The 12,282-nt window shown below is 35.5% G+C and overlaps 2 protein-coding genes across 2 annotated transcripts; one reads left to right on the top strand and one right to left on the bottom strand.

The window, feature by feature from the left end:
* The first annotated feature begins 1,187 nt into the window (after nt 1-1,187).
* Nucleotides 1,188-5,011, top strand: LOC145781191 (C-type lectin lectoxin-Thr1-like). Its single transcript, XM_082592969.1, has 3 exons — nt 1,188-1,306; nt 3,474-3,627; nt 4,501-5,011. The coding sequence occupies exons 1-3, from the start codon at nt 1,240-1,242 to the stop codon at nt 4,760-4,762; spliced, it is 483 nt and encodes a 160-aa protein (XP_082449095.1). The 5' UTR covers nt 1,188-1,239; the 3' UTR covers nt 4,763-5,011.
* Nucleotides 5,012-7,490: 2,479 nt separating this feature from the next.
* On the bottom strand, nt 7,491-8,474 carry LOC145781297 (hepatic lectin-like). The gene is made up of 3 exons (XM_082593073.1): nt 8,408-8,474; nt 8,063-8,216; nt 7,491-7,743 (listed from the first exon to the last, which is right to left on the bottom strand). Exons 1-3 carry the CDS (start codon nt 8,472-8,474, stop codon nt 7,491-7,493), a joined length of 474 nt encoding a protein of 157 aa, XP_082449199.1.
* Nucleotides 8,475-12,282: the final 3,808 nt, after the last annotated feature.

Genomic DNA, 12,282 nt, shown 5'->3' with positions numbered 1-12,282 from the left:
CGATTTAAGTGATTGCAATGTAACTATAATCGCAAAATAAAGTTTAACAAAAAGGTACCAATAATCTGAAAAGTAGCGGAAAGATCTTATCTACACACAGACAGTAGCTACGAGACATAAGATTATTGCTCATGAAGCTAAAAAAATAAAGCTAACTGGATTCTGGTTAGACTAAGCGGCTTTAAGCAATGATAAAGTTTTCCTTTCATAAAATCTTGTATCCGCTTTTCAACACCTCCTTAAAATCTAAATAGAATTTCATTGTATCCGAGAAGCCTATAAAAGGAAGGCATTTTTGCAGAAGCCGATTCATTACGAATTTATTTTGAGGTAAAAGATACTTCGAAATTTGGGAAAAAGTTTGTTATTTTGATAAGTATGAAGTTTCTGTGTAAAATATCAATACCATCAACAAAGCTAAATAATATATATTATTTATTTATATTATACTGTATATTACAAAGCCTTGTTAATTACTTAACAAACTTTGTTTACCAGCTTCATTTTTTAATCATAAATTGATTTCGCTATGACAGCATTTTTTTAATTTCTTCATGTCAAGAGCCTTGGATAGTTTGCTGGGTTGGTTCACTGAAACAGAAAACTTAATTGACAAAGCTAAATAATGTACAAGATATTACCTTTGACATGTTGCTCAAACTGTTTCAGTAGTTTACTCTTCACAAGACAGCCCATGTAAAACCGCTCAAACCAAAATTTCAATAAGGCGTTGTAAGTCTGAGAATGAATCTTATTTTTGGTGATCCATCAACTAAGAGTTTAGCATCGATGGGTAAAGAGGTAACTTACTAAAATTTGCTTTCAAATATGCAAAGCATATAGCAAGATATAATGACAAATGTCGCCAGTCTCAATAAACGTAAGATTTTTTGTATTTGCCGCATAAAAATGATGAAAATGTCTTTGGCAAGGTACCAGCTTTCTCCATTAAATAAAAAAAAATCACATTGAAAACGCAGTAGTTTTAAAATTTTTGCTTCTACTGTACACTTACAGTAATTTACCATTACACTTCCTGGTCGTGACGTTTACACTAGTTGGCTATGAAAAATATTTTAACTAATTGCAGCAAGCAAGGCTTTCGTACTGGGCAATGCTAATGTTTTAAGATGAAGACGTACACTTTTGATTGGTTGTTATTTGAAAAACTCTAAAACTGTTTTAACAGCTTTCAATTTCAAGATCACCAACTTGAATTTAAAACTAATATTGTAAAACATGTTTTCTTTGTCGAGATTGCTTTGCCTTTTCGTAGTTGCTGGGACTGCTATTATGACGGCAGAAGGTAAGTGTTGTTACGTTATCTTTGTTCACAACTCAATGTAGGTGAGAGGCCTATGGCACGACACTCGAAAGGGCTCCGGTTCAAGAGCGTGGAGTTATGTTTTTGAAAGGATACTTAATGGCACACGAAGTTTGTCTTCCTTGCCTTCTAGTTCACTTAATTTAATGTGCAACCACAGAACATTAGCCTGGATAGGACAAATAAAAAAAAGCAATTCAAAAGAAGAAAGTATCGAAATTACATTAATTAAATTAAAAGTGCAATGAATGAATAACTAATTACATTAAATCAATATAAGGTGATAATATTTTCTATACGTTATGATATCCCTGCTAGTGTAGGCTACAAAGCATACAGAATATCATACAGTATTACGGTGTCTAAGATGGAACAAAGACAAATGGATTTAAAGGAAGTTATTAGCTTTTTTTTAGTGCAGTTGGCTTTTATTTTTGTCCAAAATGTTTTGTATCGCATTTTTGTCTTGATGACTGTGACTTTATGTTTCTATAGAAGCTTGAACAAAAATTAAATTTGTTCACTAAAGTTAAGTACGTGAGAGTATTTTCTATACGTTATGATATCCCTGCTAGTGTAGGCTACAGAGCATACAGTAAATTACGGTGCCCAAGATGAAAGAAAGACAAATGAATTTCAAAGAAGTTATTAGCTCTTTTTTTAGTTTAGTTGGCTTTTATTTTTGTCCAAGATATTTTGTATCGCATTTTTGTCTTAATGACTGCGACTTTATTTCTCTATAGAAGCTTAAACAAAAACTAAATTTGTTGACTAAAGTTGTGGTAAACAACTGCTCTAAAGCTAATTTAATGCAATTTCATCATCTAATTATCAAACTATCATAATGTTTACAACTTTAACCTCTCCTGCGCATAAAACACGTTACCTGAAAAACAATTACCGGCTTCAACACCTAAAACATGAAGCTTTTTATTCTTGAGGTGTAGCCTATTTCAAGTTTCTTAACTTTGACTTTTTTGTTTTTAAATTCTTAGTAATTTTTTTTAAACCTGCAAGTTTTATTCAATATTAGTTTTGTACATAAATTCGTTTTCTTATTGCAACAAAACTATAAGCTACTTAAACTCAATCTTGTGTAACTTTAAACTTCGGATAAGTGTAAAACGGACAAGCTTGGGCGACAACTACTTTAGAAATGCCAAAAAAATATTTCTTCTAAAAAGTTAAAAAATATCTGGCAGTACTTTAGTCTCTACTTGTCAGATAGCCTATCGCAGCCGAGTTGGCCATCCCTGCTTGTAGTGGATGTTGTTGTTTCGTGTGACGTTACAAGTCCAAGCAGTTAATTCACGAGGACGCTGTTGCATTGGTGGGATGTGAGGTATCTTCCTGGCAACTGGATTACTAGGCATTTCAATACGTGTCTGTAGACTGATTTATGGCGTTGCATTCTGGGCAATTTGGTTGAGCTAGTGAACAGAGTGGGTGTGATTTGATAAATATCCCTTTCACAGAAAAGGGAAACTATTTAATTTGCGATATTTTTTCAGAGAGATATTTACTAGAGTAGATTTTTCCAAAGGAATTTTAACAAAATAACTTTTTTTTGCGGTAGATTTTTTCCAAGACTCATTTTTTAGGAAGTTTTGCTATTTTTAAAACTTTTTGATAGAAAACAATGCTAGGAATCAAAAAATAAACGCTTTAAACATTTCACACAGCGTTAACTTATGATAGGATTTTCACTCATTGCTATACCTTTATCACGTCATTGTTATACCTGTATCATATCAAATTCTTTCGTTAGTGCGCGGATAAACATTATAGCCGGATGTGGCTCGAGGCACAGATTGCCCGATTGGTACTCCTGTTCTAGTGGGCACTCTTTCCAAAGCATCCAACGAATTATGACGTAATAATATGTGTAACATCATAATAACTGACTCGGAAAAAAGCTGTTTTGACTGTCACACTGTGTGGTAATCTTAGGAGTAGTCTTGGCGTAGCCGAAAGAAGAACTCGAAACATTTGAATCGAAAACTGCATAGAGACAATTTTTGTAGGTCTCTGTAAACAACGTAACCTACAAATTTTGGCATTATTCTACGTGTTTGTAACCCATACCTGCATTTAGAGCCATTTTTACTTGCATTTTATTCGAATACTTTCGGGTCAATTAATTTTGCAGGTAACGTGACGCCGCAAGGATGGTTTAGTGTTGGTAACCATCTCAGATACAAGGTACTTTGGACACCAAGTGATTGGAACACGGCTAGAGAAAGCTGCAGAAGAATCGGTGGAGCTTTAGCACATCGTGGCATGAAAGATTTTGGATTTAGAGTGTAAGTAAATACTGAGCTAACAGCTAGGTTGAGTTAAGTAGCATTAAACTTCAATCAATATGACAGGGAGGTTTTTACAAGGAAACTAATTGCAACGTCAGAAAACCTGCCACTTGACAGTTAAAATTTCAAAAATTGCACAAGATCTGTTAGCGGCAGATTTTACTTTCATTGCAAATATATCTTTTACACTGATTTTGATGGGCAAAACTGATGAAAATCTTTGTTCTCAGATTGAGATTATCTTTGTGGGAGCTTAGTCCTGGCAGTTTTGCATACTTGTAGAGGCTTTGAACCACTGGCGAAGGCCCGGTCACCGATATTGACAAAGAAACGTTTCTTTTTGAGGAAATAGGGGTGTTTGTGAATTATTGCACCTTCTAGATGCTGCTGAATGAAGAGTTGTCTTAGAAGACGATGCTTAAGCGCATATTCCACAGCTTTCTCAGTTTTGCCTCTTTTTTTTTGCATGGTCAGGCACTTAACCAACTGTGCAACTTGATTGGATTTAGTGTTCGGTGGATAAACCAACGTAAGCCTACTTGTAACGATATAATTAGTCACCTTATGGAAGTTTATCATTTAAGCTGTGTGGGCAGTGGTGATAATGTCTGCATAACGTTCAAAAGGACGTTGGTTTGACACCGCTCCAAAGCACACCACTTTGTCTCGGCGAATACATTCTATATGGCATGTCAAATTAAGGAAAGCAGCTGACTCGAGGACTATTTGTCCTGCTGTGTTGCATCTGTGATTGAAGCGTACTGTGTTCTCGGTGTGTTTACGCTGTCACAATGGGTGCAAAATAAAACATGTTTTTATCAATAGATTTATGAATATTTAGTATTTATGTTTTAATTATTGTCTTTTCAGCGCCATAAGTAATATCATGCTGGCTAGAAGCTCATTTTGGATTGGAATGAACGACCAGAAACAGGAAGGTTTTTGGATGTGGGAGGACGGTTCTCTTGCGTTTAACTCAGAGGCTCATTGGCGCAATGGGGAACCCAGCAATTCTCACTCCAACGAAGACTGCGCCGAAATTCGCTACGATCAAGATTTCAAAAGCAACGACATTAATTGTGCCTCTAATCTTCCTGCTCTATGCGAGGCATATGACTCGCAACACAAATAGAGATCATTAAAGAGTGAAATAAATACATTTGGAATAAATACTACTCTACAATATATTTTGTGATTATATTTTTATGCCTTTCCATCAAATCGATACATTTTCAAACCCCAGTTTGAGAACCACTGATCTAATAATGATTCCTTTGTTTGGGATGACAAAAGTTTAAAAGTTGCTTCCATGTATGTTTTCGAGATTCGTCTTAATCTATGCCTGATATTTTTAACGTGTAATAAAACATTTAATCAGATTGAACAAGCTTCAACTTGCTGTTGTCATCTCCAGTACAGTAGCAATTTAATTGCTACTGTAGCATGCGTTGCAAGACGATATGCAGATATTCTCAGAAGGTTTATCAAAAGGATGTTAAGGATATCTTGGACTGAAAAGAAGAGTAATGACGAAGTTATGAAATTGGCAAATGCAGAAAGGAGATTAATAACAACAGTTAGAAGGCGCCAGATGCAATTTGTAGGTCATATTTACAGACATGGAGATTTGGAAAAATTAGCACTATTGGAGATGACGCAGGGAACAAGAAGCAGAGGTTGACAAAGATTAACTTATTTAAACAGCTTGAATCAATGGGCCACAAAATATACAACAATCAGAACGAACGATTTTTTCCCAAATTAGACACATTTTTTTCCCAGCGGGAGTCTGATTCCTCTCCTCTCCCTGCACCATCATCTCCTACGGCTATGCTGAGTGCAATTGATATAATAGCACGAAGATAAAAAAAAAAGTTAGCGGTTATCAAATGTTCTAAAGTAACACCATGATGAATACTTTTTGCACGTGTTTAGGATACAATACTCTGACCTTCTCATTTTCAACAGTTGCAATTTTAGTTACGGTAGGCAATATCTTTTGGTGCACAGTTACTACTCCCTAGTCACTACTTAGAGCAGAGATTCTCAACCTTGAGATTCAAGGACCACTTATAAAAATTGTGTCTGTCACGGACCACTACTCTCCTCCCTTAAAAGGTACCAGACTAAATATGGCTTGGAATGTTTAGGTCAGTCTACTTATATTTATCAATGTCTTATGCATCATGCACATTAAGCTACATTTCCCTGTTCCACTAAAACACAATTCGAGTCCACTCAGTTGATCGTGTGCGACTTAGGCCTACTGCTGTAAACAATCTCTTACTTAAACCAAATGATTACAGCTGGTGTCAACAACACATTGCCAGGTTCAACATTATGTAGTGAAACGGCGCCAGCTCAGTGGCCGAGTGGTTTCGCTTTCGGCTCTCATACTGGTAGATCTGAGATCGATTCCAGGTCGGGTTAAACCGAAGACTTATAAAACGCTACCGATCGTGTTCTTTCTTGCATAACGCAGTGAGAATAAGTTGAGTAATAATGTGACAACATCGCATGATATAAAATTAAAAATACCAACCTGATATAAAATTAAAAATAAGCCCTATCGCTAAAAGATCTTAGCTGTTGTAGAGCGGCAATAAATAAAACCATGACATTATTATTATTAGTGAAACGTCGTTCTAAAGTCGACTAGAGTTAGTTGACTTGTGTATTTAAGGTAACTGTCTAAACTGATTTCGACTAGCACTCGAAAAGATTTACTAACTGAAGATGTGTTTGTTTGTTTTGTTTCAAGTTTTTTAAAAGTTGTACGTAATCACTGTCCAGACAACCACTTTATCTGGTCCAAGTTAGGTAAAGATTATATGTCTTTAATTTACACTTTTATGCTTATACTGCTTATCTTAGAACACAGTACTGTATTTTTAATACCCTCAATTCTCATTTAGGAAACAAGCGTCTATACAAAGACAAAATTGCACGTTGCCATGCAATGATACAGGTCAAGCAAATTGTCTCAAAGAAAAGTTTCGCAGAATTGCAAATTGTTTTCAACATTTCATAAAACAAATTAGAAAACACAGCATACATTATTCCTGGAAAAACTGTTTCACCATTACGTCGTTATTGCCATTTTGTTTTTACCACCTGCTGAAGAAATAGCTAATAGGCTAGTGGTTGTTGTTGAATTAGGGAGCGCGTCCCGTTGGGGGGCGTGAAAGTGATAGGCTGTCGCACCAGCATGTTGCTATATAGTGCAAGTCGTGAACAGAAATGTTGGTAACACCTTACGTATCACGATTATTGACAGGTGATGTTCCCTGTTTGTGACTATTTCTTAGCACTTTTAGTTGCGCTTGCGCTTTTTATTATGGTTTTTTATCTTAGCGCTTACTATAACGGTTGTTGTTTACCCCATTGTTCGGTAACAATAGCTGTTTGTAACGTTTTTGTATGAAAGTAGCTTTACGGCACTTGGAAGTCAAAACACAAGCTCGGAACAAACTTGACTGTGGAGTGAGAGCCTAGCAAGGCCACAATAGGATTCGAAATTGCCTCCCACAGATGAAGTAGATGAACTCATAAAACGAAGCTAAATTCTTATGTGTATGTTTTACATGGCCAAACCCATTGCAAATGCATCAGAAATCAAGCAAAGCAACTGAACATGAAAAACAAACATTTTTATGGAAATAATTTCAGTGACCTGAGATTGTTTTCATACAAAAATAACATCATCAATCGAGCAGTATTGCCTCATAAGGTACAACTGTCACATCAAAAGTTATTGTTTGATAAAAACATGTCGACACACATGCAACGTTGATGGGAACCTAAACATTGTGAATAAGCTTCAGAATTGTTCAGTTATATTGTCTGCAGAGTCGTTTTTGTTAAATTTTGGCTTCACACAAGGCATGTTGCCAATTGCTGCACCGGCTATCGTTAGCTTTGAAGTCTGTCTGAAGCATTATTCCTGCACAATCTTCGTCTCCTCCTGTATTGTTGGGTTCACCTCGCCACCAGAAGGCGGTTCCAGGAAATGCTCGTGTCCCATCCACCCACATCCAATGGCCCTCCCGCTTGGCATCGGTCAGACCAATCCAGGTGAACTCATTTTTCAACAGCATGGTATTGGCAATAGCTCTACACGCAAATATATGACTAAGCTATAAAAATGTTTCTTATGTTTTTATAACGTCAAATAACGTAGTGAATATTCAGATTTTAAAACAAAGGTCTAGTACATGAGAATTTGACACTTCTCACCAAAAATAATTCAGAAATAATGAATGTAAGTATAAAATATCACATTGACCAAGTATTTTTATATTTTACATAATGGCAACTTAAGAAATATGTAAACTTGTTCAATGTTCAAATTATTTGCGTTAATCTTCTTTCATATGTATGTTATCTTAGTGGCAATTTATTTTAACGATAAGTTAATGGTTCGATCACTCACACTCTGTAACCGTAATCCTTCATCATATGAACTGCTAGATCTCCTCCAATAGATATGCAGTACTGTCTCGCACCGTTCCAACTCAACTTCCTCCAGTATATATGATACTTGTAGCCATTTCCAATATGAAACCATCTGTCATGGATTACACGGCCTTCAATAAATATTCAATCAAAAGTATTAGAATTCTTCTTGGCAATTAAAATAAAACTGTCATAATGGTGGTTGAGATAGCAAGTTGTGTTTTAATTATTTCAATTTCTACTTTTAGTCGAAACTACTGACAATCATCAAAACTATTGACAATCATCAAATTGTTCAAAAGTGTTCCATCACAATACTTACTTTCTGCCGTCATAATGGCAGTCCCAGCAATCACCAAGACACAAAGCAAGCTCGACAAAGAAGCCATGTTTTAAAAAATGTAGAATGTAAAAATGTAGAAAAATGTCAAATGTAGCAAGAACTCAGCGATAGATACTTGTTTTTGCCCATGAGGCTGGGCTCATCAGTACCGCACCACATATTTCTTTCTATCGTTGAGTTCTTGCTACACTCGACTAACGAGAAGCACATGCTTTTGGGAAAAGTCTTGATGGCTAGTGTGGAGGCTACACCGGTATGGTTAGCGAAACACAATGCTCGCTGTTCTATAGTGAGTACTCAGGTAGTGCTGACGCCAGGAAGATCGCTCCTTCTCAACTGTTACACTTTTAGATTGATGACGTTAACACTTTGCTCCTCAAAGGGAGGCCGGATTTGGCCCCCCCCTCATATTTCCTTTAATTATTTAAAGCACAGTAACGCCATGCACTTGGTTTTTCTTGACTTTTCCTAAAATTGCCAGGCGGATCTGATGATATTAAATTTGATGCTAAAAGTTGTGTAGTTTTCTTGTAAATTCAAGATTTTGGTGAATTTTTGCTATTTTTAGCTAACTTCCAGCAAAGCGTGAAATGGATTACATTGCGATGACAAGCCATAAGCTCATAATTGCTTCGTGCATCCATATGCGCGAGCAGAGAGAAGCATCCTCTTGCTTTCTTTTGTTTGGTTTGACCTCAATAATACAAAGCGCGTTATTTCTTATGCTACGAAGAAAAGCCAGTGATCGCAAAGCTGTTAATTAGAAACAATAATAGCAAACGTTTTTTGCGTTATCAGCTCTACAAAGAAGAATAGCAATCCACTATCAAAATAGTAGGCTATGGAGGCCACAAACTATTCAAAACAGTTGTTTCAAGCAGATAATATTCATTGACGAATAAAAAACGTTACAATAAGAAATCTTCTCTTGGATAAAGACACGAAAACCTGGTTTCGAAATAAACGTTCTATGGAAATGCTCTCATTGACAAAACTTGCAATTGAGGAAATGTATCACTGCAAATACTTTTGGGAGAAGCCGGAGAAATAGCGTTTTTGCAAACAGTAATTGTGAGATACTCAAAATTATGAGATAGGCTCCATTTACACGTAGCAGCTAACTCGATGGCGTCCCTTCACTGCTTTATGTCGCCTACTTGTTGTTATGTCCTGTATTTTTGTTTCACAGTGCACTGTGTTTTGTTCCAAAGAGCGCAAAATAAAGATGATAATGCCTCATCTACATTACAAAATATTTTGTACATTACAAAATATTTTGTAATGTAGGCCTACAAACAAAATGTACAATGTACACAATGTACATTACAAAATATTTTGTACTGTAAACGAGGCATAAAGTTAGGCGTCACATAAGACAAACAACAAATCAGCTTTCTTCATCATTGATTCAACATCTGAATACGTTGCGCCAATGTATAAGAGGCCGGCTATTGTGAAGACCCGCCATTTAGGCTATAAACGATCCGATTATACCAAAAGTGGGACAAACTAGTGGATCAAAGAATGAATAAACAATGCTGAGAAAACTAAATCTAAGTGACGAACAATACCGATGTCTTCATTTATCTTGGAAAAATGCTGCCCAAACTTATCAACAAAAAATACCGTAAATAACGGCAAGGATCCCGAAAGCAGAATTTGCTCGACTTTGGCATGAATTTAGTCAGACATCTACAGTAATAATTCCACACATACAATAACGGGCTCTCAACTGCTGTAAGATAACACGATGGTTCTGGTACTGGGCGATTTGTGTAACAGTTTAGGGGAAGACACTACTTGAAATGATGCACCACACAAAAGATTTTCAATGAAGACTGAGTCTAAAAACCGATGTGGATTGTGCTGCACAATGACTTCAAGTTCAGGACAGACAAGGCACAAAATATCACGATAAAAATAAAGACCTTGTGGGAAATTTTCGAGAATCATAACACGATGCAAATACCATAAACGCTTAGTTTGCATGCTGCTCTAAGCTGGCCGGCAACTACAAAGGTAGACAATACAGGCAGTTTATAATTCGATAACAGCGCAATAAACATTATAAATACATAAACCGACAATTTTCTTTTACAAACGTTTTACGTCTAATAGTAAATTTTCCCTCAACAATTTTTTGTGAAGCACTTGCAAACCACGGTTTTGTAAAATAATTCATCATTATTATTTTTTACTTCTCGGATATTGTAAAACGTCATCAGCAAAATCACAAAAAAAATTTCATTACTTCAATGTAGTAGGCCTAAGAATTTCTTATAGAATTGTAGCCACGTTGTTTCAACAAAGAAGCCATTTTTTAGCAATATAAAGTTATAGAAAATAATTTGCAATCATGCAAATGGTTGGAAAGAATCTAGGAAGTCTTCTCACAATCTGGCACAAAATGATTATGTTTATTGTATCTCTGTAAAATTTTTTACGACAAACTTTGAAGCTTCGTTATAATCATTTTTATCTTTGAAGTCAAAAGTTATTTTTTTTTTTGGCCAGAAACATAATCACTGCCTTGCTGATGTTGTCGATATTACGCGTATTTTTAGTGCTTCAAACAATAAGGACCCAGTCAGCAATCCAGTCCTTTTACATTGATTCAACATTTGTAAACGTTAAATTTATGTAGATTTGCTGACTGTGGGTTATTTCACATTTCCTTTGTTTACGCATGTTCCTCAATTCGCTGTTGCATTATTTCGACGCTGGCGGACTAAAAATGTATTTTCAAATTGATTGACACAATCTTCAATAAAAAGTGAGCTTCGAACTTAGCTTTGTTGATGTAAATGCTGTATTTTTTGTGGATGTAATTTATGAGTCATGTTTATAAACACCCGTAAGCGAAATGACTTATGATGTGGCCTGCATGATATTTGTGATGCAACTTGACATAAATCCACAATTTCAAAAGCACCTAATTTGAATTAGAAATTTCAAATAATTTCAACAACTTGTTCAATTGTCTTCTCTCTACTAAAAATATTCATACTACAAACTCAATTGTAGACCTAAAATACACAAACGAAGATGTAAACAGCTATTCAAGCAGGCTAAGGTGTTACTTATGAGAAATTTGGTTCCATAAAACTAGAAGCTAGCCATGAGTTTCGGAATGCATTAGTTTAGGATAAAAATGTAAGACAACAAACGCAGTTTTGTTTTTTTTTCAAATTCGTGTAACAATGTTACTCTGATTGTAACTATTTTAGAATCAATGAGTAGCTTACAATAAGATTTGCTCGCAAGTCGTAAATTCTAATCAATGCAATGATTCGGCACACCGCACACACACTTCGTGCGTTCGATCGAGCTCTTTGTTATTTAGAAGTTTGCATGAAATCGGATTAGCACGGTAATTAAATAGCGGCAAGTTAAATCAAAATTGTCGTTTTTGGGTACCTTTGCAAAAATTGAAATATCAAGTTTAACATATAAAATTTTAAAATAATGACTTTTCAAACTTATAGACAAATGATTTGCTTTCACACCAGTGCAACTTCTGTTCAAATAGCATCAGCGGATAACACGTAACAGCTCATTGAATTTGATCCAAAAACGGCCCCCCCTTGAGCAGTTAACTTCCAAAAAAACGTTGAAAAGCAAAGGGTTAAGTTTAGCTCTAAGTATTTGTGATTTATGTTTGTTGACAATTTTCTTGTTCAAGGCTATGCATCTATGATCGTTTTGACACATGAATAAAGTAAGCGAAATAGTTTGGCTTTTTGTTTTGAACTGCTAAGTTCAGCTTCGAAATATATCGTGTGGCAAGCTATATTGAGCTTGGCATTTTGACATATTTTTGACCTTTTTTTACATTTTTTAGCGCTCCAGATACT

Source organism: Aplidium turbinatum, chromosome 12 (assembly GCF_918807975.1).
Source record: "Aplidium turbinatum chromosome 12, kaAplTurb1.1, whole genome shotgun sequence".
Classification (NCBI taxonomy): domain Eukaryota; kingdom Metazoa; phylum Chordata; class Ascidiacea; order Aplousobranchia; family Polyclinidae; genus Aplidium; species Aplidium turbinatum.
This window is presented reverse-complemented; position numbering and strand designations above follow the sequence as displayed.

What these genes read in the sequence shown, in the direction of transcription:
- LOC145781191 (XM_082592969.1), top strand. Translation starts at nt 1,240, where the DNA reads ATGTTTTCTTTGTCGAGATTGCTTTGCCTTTTCGTAGTTGCTGGGACT. An exon ending in TGCTATTATGACGGCAGAAG is followed by an intron (nt 1,307 to 3,473) that starts GTAAGTGTTGTT and finishes TTAATTTTGCAG; the next exon opens with GTAACGTGACGCCGCAAGGA. An exon ending in AAAGATTTTGGATTTAGAGT is followed by an intron (nt 3,628 to 4,500) that starts GTAAGTAAATAC and finishes TTGTCTTTTCAG; the next exon opens with CGCCATAAGTAATATCATGC.
- LOC145781297 (XM_082593073.1), bottom strand. Translation starts at nt 8,474, where the DNA reads ATGGCTTCTTTGTCGAGCTTGCTTTGTGTCTTGGTGATTGCTGGGACT. An exon ending in TGCCATTATGACGGCAGAAA is followed by an intron (nt 8,217 to 8,407) that starts GTAAGTATTGTG and finishes TATTTATTGAAG; the next exon opens with GCCGTGTAATCCATGACAGA. An exon ending in AAGGATTACGGTTACAGAGT is followed by an intron (nt 7,744 to 8,062) that starts GTGAGTGATCGA and finishes ATTTGCGTGTAG; the next exon opens with AGCTATTGCCAATACCATGC.